At 37.1% G+C, this 25,636-nt stretch overlaps 1 protein-coding gene across 1 annotated transcript in view; it reads left to right on the top strand.

Moving 5' to 3' along the window:
• AASS (aminoadipate-semialdehyde synthase) overlaps positions 1 to 25,636 on the top strand; it is a 57,297-nt gene that overhangs the window by 5,284 nt on the left and 26,377 nt on the right. Inside the window, exons 2-11 of the mRNA XM_069461241.1 lie at positions 2,927 to 3,151; positions 6,377 to 6,553; positions 9,203 to 9,287; positions 12,791 to 12,858; positions 12,966 to 13,112; positions 14,355 to 14,433; positions 14,555 to 14,682; positions 16,097 to 16,245; positions 17,497 to 17,619; positions 17,970 to 18,081. Of these exons, the coding sequence (XP_069317342.1) occupies positions 2,942 to 3,151; positions 6,377 to 6,553; positions 9,203 to 9,287; positions 12,791 to 12,858; positions 12,966 to 13,112; positions 14,355 to 14,433; positions 14,555 to 14,682; positions 16,097 to 16,245; positions 17,497 to 17,619; positions 17,970 to 18,081 (1,278 nt within the window). The 5' untranslated portion in view covers positions 2,927 to 2,941. The remainder of the gene's footprint in view (positions 1 to 2,926; positions 3,152 to 6,376; positions 6,554 to 9,202; positions 9,288 to 12,790; positions 12,859 to 12,965; positions 13,113 to 14,354; positions 14,434 to 14,554; positions 14,683 to 16,096; positions 16,246 to 17,496; positions 17,620 to 17,969; positions 18,082 to 25,636) is intronic.

Below are 25,636 nucleotides of genomic sequence, written 5' to 3'. Positions count from 1 at the left end.
TCAGTAGCTTCACTTGAGCCATTGAGTAAGTCAGGATCTTCCTTCCTTGCTTTATTGAAGGCATTGCCAAAAATATACATTGGATTTGCTCCCTGATATCCTTGAAAAAGAACACAAAATTTAGGATGGGAAAAGCCAGAACAGTCCCGATGAACTAAACACCTGCAGTGCAATTCAGAAGTCCTCACCATTACCTGCTCTCGATGATCTTAGAAGCAAATGAATGAGGGTCTTGAAATTTCTATGCTGAGACCAAGTTTCAAGGCTGAAGCAGTTACTAACAGTTATACCTGCTATAATCAAACTTTTTTTCGCTAAGCACCCAGAAATCTAGAATTTTTCTTGGCAAATACTCAGGAACAATTTTCAGTGCAACACAGGAAAAGGGGTCAAGAGAGGCACCATGCGCTGTGTGGGTAATTTACTGTAACTGTTGAAATCGATGCCATCTGGATCTGATTTCTTTCTGAAGCAAGAGCTGGCTGGAGTAACGGCATGTGCAGATCTGTGTGGTGTGGATCTCTAGGCTTTGGCAAAGAAGAGAAAATCCTGAGTGTTAAACATTAACCTAGGAATCCTGCTTCTGCTTAAAAGCAGCAGATCCAATCAGATCCCAGTTCAGTTTCTTATCTGTAAAACGAGGATAAGTACCTACTTAATAAGATTTTTGCAAGGAGGAAATAGGACAGTGTTCATAAAGTGCTCAGCCAAGTACTTGTCACATAATGTTCAATCAATGGTAACTATTGTTATCTTTGTTTTTTTAAAAAAAGAAAGTTACAGAAATTATGATTTAAGAATTCCACACAAAAAGTGAAAGTGAAAGTAGCTTCCCAAATGAATCCCAGAAGTTCAATCCTTGCTACTTATTCTTTTTTCCTAGTCCCCCAAGATAATCTGTCTTTGCAAACATATATGTGTGTATTACAAGTGTAAGTGTGTGTGTGTGTGTGTGTGTGTGTCTGTATGTCTGTCTGTCTGTCCTTCCTGCTTCCCCCACCTCCAGCCCAGACAAAGGAGGTGGGAGGAAGCAGGAGAGGTTGTCAAGGAGTGAAGAATGGCTGTGGTTATAAATCAAGCTTGGACTGAGGGGAGGGATTAAATTATCTGCACAAGTTCCCTTATGTTAGGGTCAAGAATTGTGATTCAGAATAGAAGATACAGGATCATGTAGTCACCTATGAATTCAAGAAATACAGCCCCTGGTGGGAAGATGGGAGCATTTCTGAACATATGTGCATGTTCAAAGGAATCACTGTCTTTGGAACTGGTTTTATTTAGAAACTAAGGGATTTGAGTTCTATGGGATATTGCAGTTTTTCTTTTGTTTGGGAAAGACTGAATGTTATGGGCTTGGGCTTGGGTTTAATGTAGTCTCTTTTAAAAACAAAACTACATGAATACATTTAAAAATTAGGTGCAGTATGTAACAGTCCTTTACTGAAATGTTGATCATCTATTTTGGCATCTATATTTTGGCCAGAAAGTCTGAACTCCTAGTCATTGACAATTTTTCTTGATGTGTGCATCTTTTTCTCTTCTTGGCCTTCTTCTTCTCAAAGCTTTCACATCCGGACTCTTTGCTCTTTGTTCACTGGCTCTGCTGTGAGGTGTCCTAGAAATTTATCATCTCGGTATCAAGTAGTTGTTTGCTCCAGGAAATGTACTTGCATGCTTAATTCTTTGGGCAAACCTTCCCCATCTATAAGGGAGGTGCTCTTTAGAGATTGCAGTCTGATGTAACAGAAATATGTTTCATGAAAGTTTTGCTGTATGTTAGCAGTAATGGGTAGGAAATTTCTATATTTTGCTTCCAACCTTACACAGAAAACTAAGTCTTAGCAACCCAATGATCCAGCAAATTATCATCTGAAATGGTATTTGGCTACAAAATATATGTCACCATTTGAAGAAAGATAGAATACTGCTAAACCTGTGTATTTATGCTTTAAAAATTTATATAAAATTTATCTGCACAGGATATGTAGTAAGCCTTTTGTAAACATTTCTTGATTGACTAAATAGTAGAATTATGCAATCTGGAATAGCAGTTAGAACACTAGTTGAGGCAGGTCGGGATTTAATGCAACGGCAGGAGGATGTGATGTGGAGAGGAAACCCGGGAAGGGGGTCTGGCATGTTTAGAACAACGGAGCGGAACAGCGAGGGTGAGGCTGAGAGTCTAAGGTGGGAGCAGTATGATTTAGGGCCACGCTGCTTAAACTTCTGACACCTGTGGTGAAAGAACAGGTTTGTTTGTTTAGTTTTCTTAATTTCCAATCTGTTGAGAACCAATACTTTAGTAAACGTCAGTAACGATAAATTACTAGAAAAACGGTCATGTGATAGGTTGGTTTCGAAATGTTTACTTCCTATTTCTGTACACATGTCATCATGGATCAGTAAAAAAAAAAAAATCAGTTCACTGACACTAGATTGCAAAACACAGTGACAAGCACTTGTTTAGGGAATGGTCAGAAATGAAGCTGGAAAGATGTTAGCACTAACTTGTGAAGAGTCTTGTATACTATTATAGGGATTTCAAACTTCATGCCATCAAAATTGGGATCAGTCTGGGAGCCCTGCTTTTGCATTGTAGATTAACTTGTGTAAAACTTTTGTGCTGAATAGATGTTTGATAAAACACATATTTAAAAAGCTATTTTGGCTTAGCAATTTTTGGTTTGTGTCACCTAAGTTGGCCTGTGTGTTTTAGATTGTGTAGTTAAATAACCTTGTTTTTGGAAACTTGGGTTTGTGTGGGTAAAGGAAGACTTTGTATCCAGTTTTCTCCTCCTCTCTTCTCTCTTTTGTGACTTGTTATCATTTGAGCTGGTTGTATTTTACAGCAGATTTCTAAGGAGACCGGAATGATCTGTCACTCCTCCCGTCTTTTGTTGTTTTGCTCTTTACATTGTCTTTACAGTCACCAGGTGCCAAGATGCTGCGAGTACCTAGGACCAAACTGGGCAGGCTGGGGGTCAGCCTCTCCCAGGGTCTTCACCACAAGGCTGTGGTGGCCCTCAGGCGGGAGGATGTGAACGCCTGGGAGAGGAGGGCCCCTCTGGCCCCCAAGCACATCAAAGGCATCACCAATCTGGGATACAAGGTGTTGATACAGCCTTCGAATCGGCGCGCCATTCATGATAAGGTGAATATTTCCCATTTTTAAAAATATGTGAGAATAAAATGAACTTGTATGTAAAAATTAAGGAGCATCTGAATGAAAACAAGATGTTTGCTGGTGTCAATTTAATTTCTTTGCTTTGGCGAAAAGTACGATTTTCACCTTATGCCATATTTTCTCCAGCTGAGGCATAAAGGGCCTGCGTTTGGAAGATTGTGTCTTTCTGTAATTCTCTCCTTCATGTGCAGCTCTGGTTCTGAGACCAGCGAGACAAGACACCATTCTTGCGCCCAGAGAATGCTGCTTTGAGTAGATTTTATTCATGAGAGTGTACCTTGCCAGCCACATGGAGAAGCCCTTTACATTCATCTTTCTGTTTACTCTTTACAAAAAGCTTACAGTACCCTGTGTAATTAATGAGTCATCTGTGGGGTTATATTTTGAGATATGTGAAATTCTTTTTCCTCAAGAACTTTTATTTTTAGTAGAGATGGGAGGGTCTCGCTCTTGCTGAGGCAGGTCTTGAACTCCTGACCACAAGTGATCCTCCCACCTCGGCCTCCCAGAGTGCTAGGATTACAGGCATGAGCCATCGCACCAGGCCTTCCTCAAGAACTTTTAAACTAATGATGTTACTGTCCATTGTTAATCTTTGCCTGAATCAGTTTTTACACGGAGGCTTGGAAAGTGATGATTTTCTGCTTTCATCACTCCTCTTAAGTTCATTTGATGGTGTTCTTCTTTAGAAAGGAGATTTTTCCTTTATTTCTCCCCTCTCTTCCCTTTCCCCCGCTTTTTGAATTGTGAACTGTTTTATTACAGTGAATTGAACTGTTTACCAAACTGTGAACTCTGTAATTCAGTGTTTAAACATGATTCTTTAAAGACCTTCTTACTATTGCATTTAAAGCCTTATTGTGAGGACTGTACATATACATGTACATACTGACAAGATGAATCTGAAAATATGATTTAAAAGATGAGTTGTCAACTATTCTGTTACAGTGAATTGAACTGTTTATCAAACTGTGAACTCTGTAATTCAGTGTTGCAACATGCTTCTTTATCTTTTGCTCTTTTGAGTATCGTTATAGAAGCATGGACATCTTTCATTCAATCCATTAAGCACTATTCTTTTTAATGTCCTAATTATCCTAAATTTGGTTAACAAGAGTCCCTTCCAGGGGACTCCTCTGTCCTTTGGACATGAATCCATTTATCTTTGAGCTTTTGTGTTTCCTGGAAAAACAAATTATCCTAACCTTACCTTATGCTTTTCTTGCCCCACAGCTGGAAATAACTGTTTCACCAAAGAGCCTTCATTTCTTTTAGTATGTGGAAACCAGGATCTGCTAGGTGGTGTTAGGCATCTTTACTGTTACTGCGATATTGTTGCTCTTAGGTCTTTTTAGTGGACAGTGCTTAGAAATACACAGAAGAATGTATGCACATATATACATATATATTATTTAATCCTGAGTTGTTAGCACTGACATTTCTGATTAAAACTTAATGTTGCAGATTTTTTACCTTTAAAATTTTACATTTGCAACTGTTTGCAATGGTAAAGATCTCAACTCTTATAACATTTACACATATTTTTTGCTTTATCCAATAATATACATTCAATGGTTTCAGAATCACAATAGTAGTATTATTCCTAGCAATAAGTCCATTAAATGAAGTTTAATATTTCTTTGAAGTTTTTTTATGCTTTTAGAATACACCTCATAAAGAATATTCAGAATGCTGTGTTCAAAAAGTTATTTGATCTATCATTTCTATTTCTTTTTTGCAAAAATAAGCACCTGTGTGTGTGCGTGCATGTGTGTTGGTATACATAGTCTTGTTTCCCTTTTGTTCTCATACAGAAGGCTGTATACTATATACATGCTTTTGCAACTTGCTTTGTTTAGTCAACATATCTTGGACATTGCTCCGTGTCAGTCCATAGATCTGTTTCATTCTATTTAGTGACTATGATATGTACTCCATTCTATGTGTTTGCCATGACTTATTTACCAGTTTACTACAAATGGGAAAATGGATTATTTTCAAAGAGATGATGTAGAAATTATATGTTCATTCTTTTACTGTTTCTCTTACTCATCTATACTTTCCTTTGAAGTAGATTCCTAAATAAATTTATCTTCATTTTATTTAACTGCTACTATAGATATTCTTTTAATTCTGCTTGGGTTATTACACCCCTTCATATAAAAATCTAATGTGACTGTTTCTTCCATGTACTAGCTATACAACCTGAGTTAAATGTGTGAGCCTCATGTTTCCCATTGTGGGAATTAAAATTGTACCTACCTCATGGGATTTTTATGAAATTTAAATGAGGTAATTTATACAAAGAGCTGAGCAAAGCACATAGTAATTTATTAATAAATATCAATGATTATTCTCATTATATGGCTCATATTAGCAATGATGACATATAATCTACTTTTCCAAATTGATTTACCCATATGCCCTAAACATCTCCTTAGTTTTATGCCTTCATATTTGTGTTAATGTCTTCAATGCCTCCTGTATTTCCCATCTCCATTTCTCCAAATTTCACCCAGCCTTTTAGATTAGGTTAAATTAACATATTTCTTTGGTCATCCCATGTGGAAATTACCTTGATCTTCATTAAACTAGTATATCACTGGGAGTCTGTTGATCATCATATTCTTTCAAATTCAGCTTCCTTTACTGTGAACCTGACTTCCTTTTATTGTATAGTATGAGCTCCTTCGCAGGAGGGATCTTGTCAGTCTTTCTTTGTGTCTTCTCATCTCACCTCTAGCACAGTCCACTGTCCAGATTAGAACGCTAATAAATACTAATTGGACCAAAACAATGAAAAATAAATGTTGGAGACATGTCTTTTCAAAATATGAATAATAAATCATAAATTGGTATTTAATATTTCAGTGCAGTGTTGGTAAAAATATACATTTCACAAGTAGGTTAAATCACATGTACTAGTGGATAAGATCAAACTATAAACTGTTTCTAAATATGAGTATCTGCTGAATTTTTAAATTTATTTTGCTGTGAGAGTTGAGAATGATAGATTTATCTTTAGCCAACAAGTACAGATGTTAAAAATAGTTGTTCTATTATTTGTTTTAATCCATACAGATTTTATTCTTTCAAAAGGTGGTGCCTTTATTTACTATACTTCTTATTAAAGAAAATATGAATATCACAAATCAGGGTAATAATAATCTTTAACCAAAATTACATTTTCAGGAATATGTCAAAGCTGGTGGCATTCTTCAGGAGGATATTTCTGAAGCTTGTCTAATTTTGGGAGTTAAAAGGCCTCCAGAGGAAAAATTAATGTCCAGGAAGACTTATGCATTTTTCTCTCACACAATAAAAGCTCAGGAGGCCAATATGGGCTTGTTGGATGAGATTCTAAAGAAGGTAATTAATGATCAATATTCATAAATATTAATACAGAAAAATAATGTGTTTTTACTTTTAAGTCTCAAGTAGAGTTTTGGTTTCCTTTCACTTTCTAGGAAATACATCACGTCATTCATCTCAATAGGGAAGGTGATCTGTGAGTTAGTGCTTGAATAGTTCTGCTGTTCTTTACAGCTCCTCTGCTGTGCAGGCTTGGAGTTTTTAATAAGAGGAACTAAATATATTATATTCCAAAATGGAAAGAATGATAAAAACTTTTTCTCTAAATGGTTACCAATTCATAAGGGCAATTGGCCAGATCCTACCAAATAGAATTTTAAGGCTGAAAAGAACCTCAGGAGTTATAGAATCTACCATGCTATAATTTCGCTGGGGCTCAGAGAGATCAAGTGCCTTGACTGGGATGCACAGCTCTGTGGTGCCAGAACTGGATTAGAAATGATTTTTATACTTATTAACATTCATAATGGAAAAATGTATTTTTTGAGATATAAAACCTATAGAAAAACTATCAGCTGTTCAAAATACAGAATATTCATTCAACAAATATTTATTGAATGCTTACAATGTGTTGGACACTGTTCACTGAAATGAAAGAGAAAAACAGCAAATTATCCCTGTCTTCACAAGCTTACATTTTAGTGGGAGGAGACAGATGATTAGTAAATAAGACATCTCATATGCCACTTGGCAATATGTGTGATGGAAATAAATATAATATTGGAGGAGAAAAGGAGTGATGGGTACTGGGAGGTGATGATGCTATTTTAAATAGGGTGGTCAGGGAGGGCCTCACTGTGGAGGTGGTGTTTGAGCAGCAATTTGAAGAAGGTGAAGGTCTAAGCCATCTCCATCTGGGAAGAGTCAGGTAGAAAGAATAGTGGTGCAAAGGACTGAGGGTCTTTTTGAGTGGTGGGTTAGAATAGATCGTGTTCCAAAATACCCATTTTATCTAATATGCAGATAATCATTGGAGGTGGGAAAAAGAGAGCAAAACTGATAAGAAGACTGGTAGACTAGGCTAGCCTAGACTCTAGGTCACAAATGATGGTGGCCTGTGGATTCACTGAAGTAAAGGTGAAACATGAGAAAAGGAGGGGAGTCAGGGATTACTCCAGGCTTTGCCTTGGGTTACTTGCAGGAGTTGCCATCAATTGAGATGGTGTTACTGCAAGAGGAGTGGGCTTCGATGGGAAAATCAAGTGTTGAGTTTAGAGATTGCTGAGCTTAATCATTGAAGGGGATAAGCCAAATGGGCTATTGTACGGGTCTGAAGCTTAGGAGGGCAGCTCCTCCTGACATAGATTTTGTAGTTGTCAGAGACTAGATGGCATCTAAAACCATTAGACTGGATGAAAGCAGGGAGTGAGTATAGATAAAGAAGTCTAAAGTCTACCTCCTGGGGTAAGGATGTTAAAGCATTAGAAACTAGAATCTCAGACTAGCACAGAGGACAGGAGAATTCACAAACACTAAAAGCAATGGAGGAAAATAAATTTCATATAAGAGTGTAGAAAAACGTTCCAATTAATTCCAAACACACCAGACCTGGGTGGTAGTTAATTTGCAGTGTTTCTGAAGAACAGATTCAAAAGTAATTAATGGAAATAATATTATAAGAAGAATGTGCTGCCTTAAGCAAATAAAGTATTTAAAAGTACTTTAGAAACATTTTTTTTTTGTTATACGAACTTTTTTTCATAACAAGAAAATTAATAAAAACAGAGCTGACAGGGCTGCTTTGGGGCAGCATTTTGTAACCAATTACTTGAAGTTGGATGAATGTTAAACATTCTTAAATTCATGAACATGGTAAAAATCACATGGTCTTTGAGGAAATAAAACAACTGTTTAAAATATTATATAATTACAATCTATCAATACGTTTTAAGAGTGGACTAATAAGACTTTCCCGAGAGAGGAAAGGTTTCTAAGGAAGAAGAGAAATGCAGGCAACCATTGCTAATTTTAAAATGCAGCTTACCTGTAAAAGGATGGAGAGAGAAAAAGAGAGGAGGAGGGGAGAAAAGGGAGGGAGGGAGGTAAGGAGAGAGAGAGAGAGAAAGAGGAAGAGAAAGAGAGAGGAGGGCACTTGTGTTTGAACTTGAGAGGGAGTGTTATTATCCTTAGGGCAGAAGAGCCCCGGGTGTATTTAGAATGGCTGAGAAGCAATGTAAAGAGGGATGATGCAGGGAAGGTAGTTATAGGAGAGTGGTCTTGGAGGACACGAGAAAAGCTGGGATCTAGCTCACAGGGATTAGTCTCAGAAGGGATCTGTTTTCTTTGAGCCAGAAGGAAGGGTGTGAGAATGAGTGGGGCTGTAGATATATTTGTAGATGGTGCTGGGTGGGCGGACGGGGGGCAAAAAGTTAAAGAAAATCCTACATTTATTATTTCATTGCCTACCATCAAGGGGTGTTTCGGACCTGCTAGGACCATTCCCATGCTTTCATCTCTAATTACAAACTTAACGATTGATTTGTAAGCTGGCATTTTCTAAATATTTCATAGTGCACCTGATGCTAACTTATGTTAGCAAGTCAAGATATACTTAAGAGGAAAAAATGTGCTCATATATACATTTTACTCATTGAAGTTAAGCTTAATGGGTCTAGTTGAGAATTTTTTTTTTTACCTTTTCTTCAGGAAATTCGACTTATTGATTATGAGAAAATGGTGGATCATAGAGGTGTACGGGTGGTGGCATTTGGACAGTGGGCTGGCGTGGCAGGTAGGTACCCCACAGCTTCTATGTGACCCACTTTCTACACTTGCCTGGAGAATAACTGTGTGTTTTCTGTATCAAGGGGCTAGGCGTGTTTATTTCCATTGACAAAAATAGAAATGGCAGTATGCTGAAGGGTGAGGAATAGCAGAATGAAGATGAGATAAATTGTTAAAATATATTTTATTATAAACATTCAAAAAAAGAGAGCAAGAAGAAAGATAACAACTAGGAGCAGGCTCTGACTTTTTAGGTAGCTGCTTTTGGGCAGTAAAGAAGGAGAGGAGAGTTTGGTAATGAGGTATTGGGCATTAGAAGACAGGTGAACAGAGAAAGGGCAAAAAGGACCAGGGGCAGGAACTGACAGAGGAGCAGTCCAGAAAGGACAAGAACTGGAGTTTGCAGAAAAACTGCTTGATTTTTGTCCCTTTGAGCCTATGACACCACAGTCCATCATAGCTCTGGATCAGATTAGACTACTTGAATGTCTAATAAGGAAAATCATGATTTTGGCATTCTTCGTTTGGCCTTGTAACATAAAAGTGTAAGAGTCCTCACTGTGTTTCAGTGTTTCTGTCATTGCGGTTTCGTCTTGACCAGTCTGCCTCTGCCTCTTTGAGATTAAACTCATAGCAAAAAATATGGTTGGTAGTATCATATTATTTAGTTGTATAAAAAATAAGATCATTTGAAATCCTAGGGTACTTTTACAAACAGCATTCTTTCACCGTTCACTCAGAAAATTCTCACTCCAATATGTTGGAAAAAAATTTAAACTATTATATACTTTTAGAAATGAACAATTTCAGAAAATCCATAAATTGTACCCTATTATTATACCCTAATCCACCTGCTTCTGGAATAGTAAAGAAATCTAAGCAAAATTTTCAGACTCATAAAATTCTTTCACTTACAACCAATTCTTTGTTATTTATTCTAACTCCCACCTCATACCTTTCCTCACCCAACACACAAATTGGTTCTATGAAAGTAACATAAGATTATATTCCTTAATGTGGAAGGAGTAATAGGGAGACCTCTGAAGACTATTCTTCCCAAAGCGTTTCAGGACTCACCCACATGAGGGTTTTGTTTCTCTGGTGAGAATTAATATGTCAGAAATAAGCTGATCTATTTAGAAGTCAGCATATTTGGAAGTAGCACCACATCTGTGAAAAGAATGTGCGTCTTATCCTTAGAGAAATATTCAGGCAAGTAAACACACAAATATTTAATACAATGTCAATGCTAATTGCTATAAGAAGGGCATTTAAATGGACGTGGCCATTGGAGAAGCTTTCTTTGAAAAGTGCCTTTGAAGATGAGATCTGAAGAACTATTCAAGCAGAGACAGAAGAAGGAGCATACACGTGGGCAAAGCCCAAAGGAAAGAGGGGAGAAAGAACAGTTTTGAGGAATAGAAATCAGTTCAGGGCTGGGAGCAGTGGCTCACGCCTGTAATCCTAGCACTCTGGGAGGCCGAGGCGGGTGGATCATTTGAGCTCAGGAGTTCGAGACCAGCCTGAGCAAGAGCGAGACCCTGACTCTACCAAGAGTGAGTTTCTACTAAAAATAGAAAAAATTAGCCGGGCCTGGTGGCACACACCTGTAGTCTCAGCTACTTGAGAGGCTGAGGCAGGAGGATCGCTTGAGCCTAGAAGTTTGAGGTTGCTGTGAGCTAAGCTGATGCCATGCACTCTAGCCTAGGTAGTAGAGCAAGACTCAGTCTCAAAAAAAAAAAAAAAAAAAAAAATATATATATATATATATATATATGGGAATATGATTAGACCAATAAATTTGACAAACTTGATGAATTAGACAAATTCTTGAAAAATACAAGTTATCAAAATCACCTCAAGAAGAAATTAAAACTTGAGTGCCAAAATAAAAAATGAATTCCCCTAATAGGCATTTATCAAGAGAAATGCAATATTTTATACAAATAATTTTTTATAGCAGCTCTATTCATAATAGCCTGGAAACAACCCAATTATCCCACAGAGAAATAAATAAATTGTAAATAGAAAATGGAAAATAAAAAGCTCTTCAGCAATAAAAAGAAACAACTATTGATACACACAAAATATGTTTGAATCTCAAAAACATTATGCTGGGTGAAAGCAGACACACAAAAAAAGAATACAGTTGATTCTTGTACAACACGGGTTTTAACTGTGTGGGTCCACTTATTGGTGGGATGGAAAACCCACGTGTACGGAGGAGGGCCAACTCTTCAGACAGGCAGGTTCTTCAGGGCCAACTGCAGGACTTGAGTATGTGCGGATTTTGGTCTACCTGGAGGGCCTGAAACCTATCCCCTGTGTATGTCAAGGGATGACTGTATATGCTTATAATTTTATTCATATGAATGAAACTCTAGAGGAACCTAATCTATACAGACAAAAAGGTCATCTAGGAACCGGGGGTTGGTGGAAATATTCTGTCTTGAGCATGGTGGTAGTAACACAGCTGTGTATACAAACTATACACTATAAATTGGTGCATTTTATTGTATATAGATTATTTCTTTAAAAGTTGACTTCAGAAACAAGATAAAAGAAAACTTGGTAGGGGTGTGTGTGTGTGGTGGGGGGTGGGTTGTGGTTGGAAAGTTGTATTCCTAAGAAGAAGAAAGAGAGAATAGATGCTGAGGTCTGTGCTATAGGCATGCTGAGTTTTAGGTGTCTGAACAATATCTAAATTGAGACGTGTAAGGTGGCTGGATAGGTCTTGAAATCAAAAGCAAAATCTGTGTTGGAGAGACAGACTTGGGGTCATCCACATACAGATAGTACTTGAAATTTAGGATGAAATTGCATGAAATTACCTAAGGAAAAAAATGTAGATATTGAAGAGCATAGACCCCAGGATAGAATTCCGAGAGTGAACCGTATAAAAGAAATGGGTGTAGGAAGAGGAGCCTACAGAAAGGTAGGATAAAAAATTTCAAGTCAGGGATGCTGAGGGAAGAGAGTGTTTCAACAATAAAGGAGTCTTCGTGGCCAGATACTTCTGACCTAATCTAAGAATTATCCACAGAGTTTAGCTATTTAGGTCACTAAATAGCTGGTGGGGGCTCTTGAGTCCATGGCGACTTTGTTTTTGTTTGTTCATTTGTTTTTGGTATGGGAGGGATTAGAGCATGTTCAAATGTTGATAAGAATGAACCAATAGGGAGGGAATAATTCAAGAGTGAATTTTCTGGCTGGCAAAAAGGGATGGATCTGGAGCCAAGGTGGAAAGACTGGTCTTAGATAAGAAGAGGAATGCTCTTTCCATTTTATCTGAATTGAAGATGGAAGAAATAGGTGGGGGATGCAGCTAGGCTAGTGCATTTGAAAGCAGAAAGGTGAGGGGATGAATAAGATCTACTGAGGCTCCTTCCAAATCTGAGACACTGTGGTCTGTGCTTCCTCAGGGCACCCAGCAGGTTGGAGAATGGGCAGAGAGAACAGCTTCAACTCCTCCCAACTAATGGTCTTTCTATTGGTCTGATTCTGCAATAGGGATGATCAACATTTTACATGGAATGGGTTTAAGGCTCCTTGCTTTGGGACATCACACACCTTTTATGGTGAGAGATGTTTATTTCGCTTATTTTTGAAAATACATATCACACTTTAAGAATAGAAAAATATCTCAGCTGGTGGACTAATGTGCATTGTGTGTGCTTGTTTTCAGCATATTGGCATGGCTCATAACTACAGGAATAGCAGTCAGGCTGTGCAAGCTGTCCGTGATGCTGGTTATGAAATATCTCTGGGTTTGATGCCAAAGTCTATAGGGCCCTTAACCTTTGTGTTCACAGGGACTGGTAATGTGTCTAAGGTAAATTTCACCTGTCTTCCTTCCCTAAAGCAGTCTGAAACTCTGAAACTAATCCAAATGATGTGGGCATTTCAAATAAAGTGAATGGGCATTCTATTTTTGGTACTTTCCTTACCAATGTATTTTTTTCATAGCGAAGAGCAGTGATGGTCTAAACATTTTCTTTGCTTTTCGTTGATGCCAAGGTATCAGAGACTTTATTCTTTCTTTCTTTTTTCTTTTTTTAAAGGGATAATTCATTGTTAATAGTGTAAAGGTCTGTTCAGAGGGTGATCTGTTTTACCTCCTTCACTAAATTGTCCAAAGTTTGGAAGTGACCTCAGGATGTACATTTTTTAAGACTACTTGGAGTTTTGCCAATAAGATGTTAGGAAGATTAATTCAAAACTGGAATTAATACTTTCTTCCTTCTTGAGTGGTTTTGAGAATGCATTTGTAATTTCCCATAGAAACTTGTAATTTTAAAATAGTTCAGGCCGGGCGCGGTGGCTCACGCCTGTAATCCTAGCACTCTGGGAGGCCGAGGCGGGTGGATCGCTCGAGGTCAGGAGTTCGAGACCAGCCTGAGCAAGAGTGAGACCCCGTCTCTACTAAAAATAGAAAGAAATTATCTGGCCAACTAAAATATATATATACAAAAAATTAGCCGGGCATGGTGGCACATGCCTGTAGTCCCAGCTACTCGGGAGGCTGAGGCAGTAGGATCGCTTAAGCCCAGGAGTCTGAGGTTGCTGTGAGCTAGACTGACGCCACGGCACTCACTCTAGCCCGGGCAACAGAGCGAGACTCTGTCTCAAAAAAAAAAAATAAAATAGTTCTTTGTTCAAAGAACATAATTTACAAATAAGACATCACTGTTTCTATTATATTGTGAGCTAAGCATCTGATTTTTTCTTTTGTAGGAAATATAGTTCCCCCATTTGAAATAATTTCTGCAATGGATTGAAAAGTAGATGGAAATATTTTATTGTGCCCTCATTTCTAAACGTTTTTGTTGATACTCCAAGTAACTTAAACACAAAATTAAAGCCCCTTTTAAAGTTCACTGTTCAAACTGGAATAAGAGCTGGATAACAGGTTTCCTGTGAGAAGCTCATCTGTACTTCTGTATTGCAGTTCTGGCTGCAGGGAGGGCAAGTGGAGCTGTGTAATTTTGGGGGAAATGAGTTAGGATCTTTGCAGGAGACCATGTTGGTTCTTATCCTATTGATTTTTGGATTTTTATTTATCTGTTATTAACAGGGAGCCCAAGAAATCTTTAATGAGCTCCCATGTGAATACGTGGAGCCCCATGAATTAAAAGAAGTTTCCCAAACTGGAGGTAAGGGGCAGGGAGTGACTGTAGCTTTTACTGTTTTTTAACGGTCTCTGTTATAATATTTTATCACCATAAATCTTTATCATTTGTCACCCACTTTACTAATTTCTTTCTCCTCTGCAAGACCTCAGAAAAGTGTACGGGACGGTGCTAAGTCGCCATCATCATCTTGTCAGGAAAACAGATGGTGTGTATGATCCTGTGGAGTATGACAAATACCCTGAGCGCTACATCAGTCGTTTTAATGCTGATGTGAGTATCATGTTCGGCTTTGGAGTTGGTTGCTTGGGACCACTATAGTTAGGCTGTCTTCAAGGAGAGAAATTATGAATGTGTACATCGGTTTTCAGTTCCTCTGTTGTGAATTTTTGGGTACCATGAGTTGGCCTTGGAGTTGTCATCTTTTATTGGTGTTTAGAGTGGCCTGTGCTGAGTGGTTTTGGTGGTTTCTGTGGGTATGCCCTTTGCTTCACTGCCTCTGTTTCTACCTCAGGTCTGCATGTGCCCGATAGCTCTAAACCATTTTCTGTGGATTACTGTTTTCTGTATTTATCCTGGACTAGTTAGCACTGCTGGCAAAGCACAATGCCTGTGAGGTTTGGTCTCAACTTAGGTTTATCCCTTCTACAGCCACAAATTGCAATCCCAACCTCAGCCAGCCATCTTTAAATATATGTCGTTGATTGCAGGGGGCCAGGGTGAAATAGTGTGGCTATATAAGCACAGATCATTCCATTGTATGAAAAAGCTACTTACAAATCAGATCCTTCTGATGGGGACACACTGGCCTTATCTTACAAGAAGTGCAATATATTTGTGTGTTCTGTAGTAATTGGCCATGCAATAATCCTCCCCCAAATAAACCAAGAAACCAAAAGATAAACAAAACAAAAAATGCATGTATTTATTGTGAAAAGGAATACTTTACATTTTAAATACGTTTGAACAATACAGCATTTTTACATTCTGGTATGAAGTTTAGCTGTTATACCATGTAGAGCATGTTAGAGAGAAGGACTCTTAACTTCAGCTTGACATGTTAGAAGAGCAAAAATTATGAAACTAGTTTCAAACTGAAACATTTTGAATTTAGTAAATTTTCATCCCTTCTCTTTTCCCCAATCACAGAAGTATTGGTGATTGGATGCATCCTAAAACTTATACTGACCTAGGTACCATGTATGCATGTATGTAGCATATTTCTCCATGGAGCTTACAGATGTTATCTGGTTTAATCTTCACAGCATTCCTTTGAGGAATGGGGTATGTATCATCCCCATCTGGCAGGTAAGGAAAATAGAGCCCAGAGAAGTTGAGGTAGCATGATTTAGATCACACCCTACTGGTGACTGAGCTAGAAATAGCGTTCTAGTGCACTTGGCTCTCTGTCCTGTCATTTTTCTTTGCTATGCAATACATTATAGAATGAAAACATTAACATATTTATGGTCATATGTTTCTCTACCATGGGGTAATTCCACACTGAAATGTGGGTGGGTATTTATTACCTTTGCCTCAAAAGATGGCTACTGACCTGGCAAATAAAAAAGTCAATTAAAAGTAACATTTACTTATTTCTCGTGGACCTTACCGATAGCTCTCTTTCAGCACACTGTATTGAAATAAGCGATTTCCTATTTGGTTGAACTTGGAACTTGCTTTCCAGATTGCACCCTATACAACTTGTTTAATTAATGGAATTTACTGGGAACAAAACACTCCTCGCCTGCTAACCCGCCAAGATGCTCAGAGTCTCCTGGCTCCGGGAAATTTCTCGGTTCCTGGTGTGGAAGGCTGCCCTGCATTACCGCACAAGTAAGGACTTGATTTCAGCAATGATGGCAGAGTTTAGCAGCAGCACTCATCATTAGGGTATCAAAGATTATATGTTCCCACACATCACAGGACTTGATTGTTAATGACTAGTTGTCTGCTTTATCTCCCTCGACCTCTTGGCAGCATTTGACATGGTTAACCTTCCCTCCTTCTTGAAACTCTCTTCATTTGATTTCCATAACTACACATACAGCTCCAAAGCAACCTCCTTGGGGCAGTCTCCTTGTGCTTCCCCTCCCCGGTATCTCTCTGGTCTGTTATTCTGGTTTTGTTTCTAAATTCATGATCATTTATTTTCCTGTGTCTATATTTTTCTCCCTCCTGCCAGAACTTAATCTTGTTAAGGAAAGGGGCCCTGTCTATTTTTGGCCACAGGCACCCAGTACATTGCCTGATATATAATAGGCAGTCAAATAATTATTAAATGTTGAAGTGATTAATAAATTAATCAATCAATATTTGTGGAATACCTGGTATACCTGGCACTTGGGTAAAAAGATATGTTTGCTTCCCTGAGACATATAGCTGGCTGGCTTCAGGTAAATGCTAAAGGAATGCTAGCAACAACATCATCACAAGAATTTAGAAAGCAGAAGTACCGGGCTCAGCAAAGCCTGAGAAGGAGGAGTGAGGAGAACAAGAATCCCAAGTGATGGAATTGGTGCTTGAGAAATATAGAGCCACCAAAGCACAATTTAGGACACTGAGTGGGACAGTCTAGCTCTACTATAGGTTCACGTAGGCAGGTGCTGGTTGGAGGTTAAGCAGGAAAATTGTGGAAGAATTTTGAATGCTGAACCAAGACTTTTGTTCATAATTCTGGAGATTTCTGTGTAATCACATCTAAAATTATGTAGTCTTAAGCAAGGTGGAGGAAGTGTAATTGAACCTTCGTGAATTATTTAGAGATGGCTATATTGGTTAATTTTAATTAGTCTATTGTCAATGATTTCTCCAGGGAAGGAATTTTCCACCTTTTTTTCCCCTTTTTTAAAATCTTTCTTTCTGTTTTTCTTGCGGAAACTAAAACTCAAATTGGGAAGATGCTCTGTCCCCAGAACAACACAGTGTCCTGAGGAGTAAGCTGTAGGAAAGAGAGCCTAAGAGCCTGGAAAATGCTTGGCATCCGCATAAAAATCATTCCAAGCTCCTTTCATTTTTATTAATTTTTGGTCTTGTTGGAGACTTCAGAATTCCATCCTCTCATGTAAGCATTGATGTTATTTTCAGGCTTGTGGCAATATGTGACATTTCAGCTGACACAGGAGGATCCATAGAGTTTATGACCGAATGTACAACAATAGAGCGTCCCTTTTGCATGTACGATGCAGACCAGCATATTATTCACGACAGGTGAGTTTACCAGAGATGTTAGATGATACACTATTCTAAAACACTCAATATTTTATATCTTTATGAAGATCTGCAAATTTAGAGAGATATTCTCAAATTTATTTTAAAACTTAATGGGAAAATCACATTCCAATTTGAACACTTAAATATGCACAGATGATATTTAAATGAAAAGTGGATTGTCAAAGAAGGAAAATGGTTTGTTGAAAGAGTCTTGTTTATTTTGTTATATGCTCTTGTATGAAATTGCAAATGATAATGAAGCAAATATAATGGAGTAGACATCTGGAAAATTTAGAGCTTACAAATATCTTTTTGTCTATCTGAATAAAGCATATTGCTTCTCCTAGTGTTGAAGGCTCTGGGATTCTGATGTGTTCCATTGACAATTTGCCGGCACAGCTTCCAATTGAAGCTACAGAATATTTTGGAGACATGCTTTATCCTTATGTTGAAGAAATGGTAAGCAGATTGGTAGCATCTGCAACAACTCTGTGGCTTTAGATAGAATTATAGAGTAATCTTAAGAATGTTCTGGCCTCCTGTATCTCAGAAATCTGTTGTAAAATGAAATGCCTGCCCTTCCCTGAAGTGTTAATACTTAGTGATCCTCTTTTATTCTACATATTCTGCTTACATGTCTCATGGGGAATATGATTATATCACTGCCTTCCTGCTTAATTACAATTACATTTGTCTCTCATTATACGTATTCTATTAAGAATGTTCACAACATACGAGATAAAACTTGCTTTATTTTCAGTTCTTTATTGTTGAGGTCATTTCATACTGGGGCATTCTGACTGTGCTATGATTAAGAGATTTGAAAAATTAGAAATATGGAAAATTTTATTGGATTTTAGTTACTAATACGTAGTTAAGTGACAGCTTATGTTGAGGTCATGTATTTTTCTTCTGTGATCCCTGATTGGCTAATGAAATACTGTGTTATCTAAATTACATTTTCTTTGCCAAAGAAAATCTTTTTTATTTCGGTGTTTATCGTAAGCATTCATATCCATCCAGCTTTATTTCTATTGCTCATGGTTGCCTGCCTCTGGCAATGATTTTAAAGGATGAATAAACGGCTCTTGTTCTTTGCATCTACACCTTCACTCACGAGCTCTCACACTAAAATGGGACAATAGTTAGTGGGATAAGAATGGGTAAGACTTCAAGTCTGTGATCTTCTTTCCTTTCAAATAGCATTCTATTTTGACCCTTTGTTTTTCTGCTTGGAATATGTAGCAGGCTTTAGAAAATGCAGGCACCAGGCATTATCATGGTTGGACATGATACTGTACCTACTATGTGCCACTCAGTGTTCAAAGTACTTCATATATTTTAATTCTAAATTCTCATGAGAATTTTCATGAGTTTTTTTTTTTTTCTGTTTAGGGCTCTTAATAATTCTACTATGAACATTTTTGATGTGTCATTTGGCACACACACACAGACTCACATATACACACACACATATATACATTATTTTGTATATGCATTATACATTAGGATTACTAACATTTAGGTTCATAAAAGAGCTTAAACTAAAATTTTCTTTTCTTATAATGTGTTTGTCAGGTATGGGTATTAAGATTATGTTGGCCTCAAGACAAGTTGGGAAGTGTTTCTTTATTGTTGGTCCCAGGAACATTTTAAATGTGGTTGATGTTATTTCTACTTGGTAGAATTCATTGGCAAAACTATTTATTTGGATTGGGGGCATTTAAGGGTAAGTTTTTAAATTATAGATTAAATTTTATTAATAAGCATAAGGGTGTTTGGATATTCATTTTTCTTCTGTTAATTTTGGTAGGTTTATTTTTTCTAGGAATTTATGTATTTCATATAAGTTATAAACTTTATTGTCATAATATTTTTCATAATATCTTCTTATCTGTTTAATAGATTCTGTAGTGATTTCCCATTTTACAGAACTGATGTTGGTTGTCTATGACTTCTTTTTTTAATTTGTTTTACCTGGAATTTGTCAATCTTATTAGTCATTTCAAAGAACCAGTTTTAACTTTGATGATCCTCTCTATCTTGTATCCTTTTCTATTTCATTAATTTCTAATCTTATCTTTGTTATATTTATATCACTTTATTGGGAGCTTCATTCACCTTTCTTTTCCTAACTTCTTGAAGTAAGTGCTCAGGTAACTAATTTTCAGTCTTTCTCTTTAATAATATGTGCATTTTAAAGCTATAGGTTTTACTCTGAGTATAGCCCATTTTTATCTTTATCTTTTCTTTTTTTAAACAATAATTTTAATAGATTTAGTGGGTACAAGTTGAATTCCATTATACATATAAATTGTATATATGTCTGAGTTTTTAGCGTACGTATCACGAAAATAGTGTACATTGTAGCCCACAAGTAATTTCTCATCCCTCACTCCTTTCCTCCATCCCCCTCTTTGAGCCTCCAATGTCCATCATAACACTGTGTGTCCTTGCACAGCCATAGTTTAGCTCCTACTTATAAGTGAGAACATGCAGTATTTGTTTTTGTTGCTGAGATACTTCACTTAAGATAATGGCTTCCAGTTCCATCCAAGTTACTGCAAAAGATATTATTTCATTCTTTCTTATGACTGTGTAGTATTCCATGGTGTGTAGTATATATATATGTATATATACATGCCACATTTTCTTTATCCATTCATCAGTTGATGGGCACTTAGGTTGATTCCATATCTTTGTGATTGTGAATTATGCTGCCTGATAAACATATGAGTGCAAGTATCTTTTTGATGTAATTATTTCTTTTCCTTTGGAAGGGTACCCAGTAGTGGGATTTCAGCATCAAATGGTAGATCTATTTTTAGTTCTTTGAGAAATCTCCATACTGATCTCCATAGAGGTTATATTCATTTACATTTCCACCAACAGAACATAAGTGTTTTTTGTTTTTTGACTTTTATATAATGGCCACTCTGACAGGGGTAAGGTGTTATTGTGGTTTTACTTTTCATTTCCCTGATAATTAGTGATGTTGAGCATTTTTTCATATGTTTTTTGTCCATTTGTATATCTTCTTTTGAAAAATGCCTGTTTAAATCATTTGCCCAGTTTTTAATGAGGTTGTTTGTTTTTTTCTTGCTGAATTGTTCCTTTTAGATTCTGGATATTAGTGTTTTGTTGGATACATAGTTTGTAGATATTTTGTCCTATTCTATTGGTTATCTATTTGCTCTGTTGACTATTTCTCTTGCTATGCAGAAGCTTTTTAGTTTAATTAAGTCCTATTTGTCTATTTTGGTTTTTGTTCATTTGCTTTTGTGGTCTTAGTCATAAATTGTTTGCGTAGGCCAAAGTCCAAAAGAGTTTTTCCTAGGTTTTCTTCTAGGATTTTTATGATTTCAGGTCTTACAAACACTGCATTGAGTCTGGAGATTGATTTGGGTGGTATATAAATGTTAACCATATTAAATATTAAATTAACAATATTAAATTGTTAACAAACCATGAACATGAGATATCTTTCTATTTGTTTTTGTCCTCTTCATTTCTTTCATCAATGTTTTATAGTTTTCATTGTGGAGTTCTTTCACTTTCTTGGTTAAATTTATTTCTAAGTATCTTATTTTTATTGTAGGTATTGTAAATGAGATTGTTTTCCTTTTTGTTTGTTTTGTTTTTATTTCAGCATATTACAAGGGTACAAATGTTTAGGTTACATATATTGCCATTGCCCCACCTGAGTCAGAGCTTTAAGCATGACCATCCCCCACATGGTGCACACTGCACCCATTAGGTGTGAATATACCCAGCCCCTCCTCCCTCCTCCCACCTGCCTGACACCTGATGAATGTTACTACTATATGTGCCCGTAAGTGTTGATCAGGTAATACCAATTTGATGTTGAGCATATGTGGTGCTTGGTTTTCCATTTGCATGGGATACCTTCTTTCATTCCTTCTTTCCACCTATGTGTGTCCTTAGGGCTAAGGTGAGAGTATGTTGTAGGCAGCATATAGTTGGATCTTATTTCTGTTATCAACTCAGTCATTCTATGTGTTTTGATTGGGAAATTTAGTCCATTTACTAATTATCAAAGTCACTATTAATAGGTGAGGATCTACTACTGCCATTTTTGTTAATTGATTTCTGATTTTTTGTAGATCCTTTATTCTTTCTTACTCTCTTTGTTATTTTTGTGATTTGGTAATTTTCTTTAGTGTTAAATTTTTATTTTATTTTTCTTTATTATTTGTATATCTGCTATAGTTTTTTGCTTTGTGTTATCATGTCATTTATGTAAAACATCTTATAATAGACTATTTTATACCAATAACAACTCAAATTCAGTTGCATACAAAAACTCTAGATTTTTATTCTCCCCCCATTTTTGATGTCACAATTTACATCTTTTTACATTATGTGTTTCTTAACACCTTATTGTAGCTATCATTATTTTTGACTATTTTGAATTTTAATCATACACACACACACACACACACACACACGAATGATATACATAGCACCCTAGCAATATTGGGGTATTATGGACTTGACTATATATTTACCTTTACCTGTGAATTTTATACTTTCATATGTTAGTAATTAGCATCCTTTTGTTTCTACTTGAAGAACTGCCTTAAGTATTTCTTGTAGAGCAGGTCTAACAGTGATGAATTACCTCAAAGTTTGCTTATCTGGGAAAATTTATTTCTCCTTCATTTCTGAAGGATAGCTTTGCTGTGTACAGTATTTTTTGGCTGGTAGTTTCTTTCTTTTAGCACTTTGAATATATCATCTCATTTTATCCTGGCCTGCAGGGTTTCTGCTGGGAAATCTGCTGATAGTCTAACAGTAATTCCCTTATATGTTATGATGTTTTTCTCTTGCCATTTTTAATATTCTGTTTGTCTTTAACTTTTGACAGTTTAATTATAATGTGTCTTGGAGTGGACCTCTTTGGGTTGAATCTGTTTGGGAACTGTTGAGCTTCATATGTCTGGGTGTCCATATGATGGGAAGTTTTCATTTATCAAAAATTTCTTTTTTTTTTTTTTGAGACAGAGTCTCACTTTGTTGCCCGGGCTAGAGTGAGCGCCGTGGCGTCAGCCTAGCTCACAGCAACCTCAAACTCCTGGGCTTAAGCGATCTTACTGCCTCAGCCTCCTGAGTAGCTGGGGCTACCGGCCTGCACCACCATGCCCGGCTAGTTGTTTCTATATATATTTTAGTTGGCCAGATAATTTCTTTCCATTTTTAGTAGTGACAGGGTCTCACTCTTGCTCAGGCTGGTCTCGAACTCCTGAGCTCAAACAATCCGCCCGCCTCGGCCTCCCAGAGTGCTAAGATTACAGGCGTAAGCCACCGCGCCCGGCAAAAAATTTCTAATTTGACAATTTTAAAGTTTACCATTCTATATTAAAAGCTATATATTTTACCTTTTTATTTTTGAACACATTAATTACATTTACAGTTTAGGCTTATTTCTGATAATTCCAATAAATTTTTTGGTCTATGTTCCATGTTTTTTTAACTTGGTTTGCAGCTAATTCTTATCTTTTAATATCCTTATTTATTTTTTATTGCATGTCAGACATTGCATATGTAAAATTGTAGAGATGATTTGAGGCTCTGGGTGCTATGTGATTTTCCTTCAGAGATTTTCTTTGTTTTTGGCAAGGAGATAGGCAAGGAAATAGGCTAGGAGAAAATTACCTCAATTCAGTTAGGGATAGAAGTGATTCAAGTCAGGATTTTAGTTCTTTGGAGAACAGATGTTGTTCAAATTACTACTTAGTTTAGAAAGTAGTCTTTCAGGATCCCAAACGCAAGTATGGTGCTTATTAGGATCTCTCTTCCACAGATCATACACTTCAATATTTGTTACCCTATTATTGAAAGTCAGCCAAAAGCTCTTAGCTTTGCAGCCTCCCTGTTGCTCTCTGCTCAACCTCTCAGCATCTCAGACACTCCTTTCACATTGGCAAATGCCCTAAAGAGGAAAGTAGTGCCAAATGCCGTACTCATCTCTTTTGGCTTCCTTGTCCGAGTCATGGTACAGCAAGTCTTCACTGCTTCTTGAGCCTAAAAACTGATGCTTTACACTTTTGATGTCTTACCTCATTATACTCAGTGGATTTGATTTGAAACCAGCTTATCACCATCACTGATGAAAAACGTACATTTTAAAATGTGATTTTTTGTGCCTACATAAATCACTAGTTGATAGCATTTGAGGCAGTGTGACAGGTTAAAAATGTTAAATGGTGAGTTGGAGATTTTTTCTAAGCATTTTGAGTCAGATCATATTTTTTGAATATCTGGTGACTAAGCTAGCTTCTCCAAACTGTTTACACTTTGCTCTTTTTACATTATTGTAGTCTTCCAACCATAGTAGTGAGATTGTCTTGGGGTCATCTATCTCAGCACTATCTATAAGCACTGGATAGATATCTCTAAAAACTGATGAGTTTGTCTATTTTGTAGTCTTGGTATATATGTATCTTCTTACCGCTAAAAAGTTGGGTATATTGTCTGTCTTTTCTGATAACTGCATGGAAACTGTGTTTAGAGTTTATACACTCCCTCTTTTCCTCCCAGATTTTTAGTTTTGACTTTAGGTCCATATAGACTGTAGCATTGCAGGGCACAGGCTATCACTTTGCAAACGACATAGAAATTTTTGTTTCAATTGAATTCAGTGGATATTTATTGGCATAGATAGGAATGAAGAAAATTAAAACACAGCTTCTGACCTACAGAAACATGAGTTCCAGGAAGGTAGAATGTGGCAGCCATCAGAAAGATACTAATGAAGCTGTGGAAGGAGAGAGAGTATCTTGTTAGAAAAATCAGGAAAGGTTTTCCGAAAGATATGACATTTCAGCTGGCTTGAATGAGGCATACTATGTGATGGGGACTGTAGAACAAAGAGGGGAGTTTCCTTAAGATAGGGCTTCTGTGAGTTGACAAGTCTGATTGAGTAAAGGTATGTAAGTTAGTTTCCATATGGTAAAGGGTCTTAACACCAGGATGAATAGCTTGAAATAAATTTACAAAACTGATGAGCTATCAAAAGTGTTAGATGTGAAAATGACAAGACATACCATATGTTTCAGCACCCTTATGCTTGGGGTTTTGTTATAATTGAATTCTAGAAAGGGAGACAGTTAATTGCAGTAAGTGAGCAGCAGCCTTTTGTTCTTTCATGTTTACCTTTCTTTAGGTAGACTCACGATAATTATGGTTTTGGAAGAAAGATCTATTGGATTTTAAATACTTAACTGTTTCATGTATTCACTCATCTATTTATTGAATATTTACCGTCTTATCATATGGCAGGCATATGATACGATGCTAAATGCAGTTCCTACCTTCAAGGTGTGCTTGCGAGTAGATTTTGGTAAAGGGTTCATAGAAGAGGCAAATCTTCACTTTATCTTGGAGGATGAAGAGAGGGAATTCCAGGAAGGGGGTATACTATCTGAGGCACCCACATGGTGTAGCACAGAAGCATGTGAAAGCGTGGTGCAGGTGGGCAGCACCGAGCTGTTAATAGGACGGAAGTGCTGGGTATGAAGCAGAGGGAGTCAAGGCTGGAGAGGCAGAGCCAGACTGTAGAGAGCCTTGCAGCCATAAAAAGGAGCTGTGGACTTTATCTTGAAGCCAACAGAAAGTTACTGAATTATTTTAAATAGGTACAGGGGAAATAATAAAATTTGTGTTTTCGTTTGGAGATAGACAGAAAGAAAAGAGGTAGAAGGCAGTTGCCATGGTTCCAGTGAGCCCTACATAAGGCTGTAGAATTAGAGATAAAGAGCAGACAGAGGGAAAGATACAAGAGTTCAGTGTTTCAACCATATGTCAAATGAAATTCGAACATCATTTTATTAGCTACTAGCAGCTTTTGACCTCTGGAGAGGGCTGGCAGGTGGAGTCATCTTCTTAAGAAGGGAATACTCCAGGCTGAACAAGAAAACGAAGTGGTAGGAGGACCCCAGGTACAGCTGGTCCTCTGTATCCATGGGTTTCGCATCTCCAGATTCAACCAATT

Source organism: Eulemur rufifrons, chromosome 29 (assembly GCF_041146395.1).
Source record: "Eulemur rufifrons isolate Redbay chromosome 29, OSU_ERuf_1, whole genome shotgun sequence".
Taxonomy (NCBI): Eukaryota; Metazoa; Chordata; class Mammalia; order Primates; family Lemuridae; genus Eulemur; species Eulemur rufifrons.
This window is presented reverse-complemented; position numbering and strand designations above follow the sequence as displayed.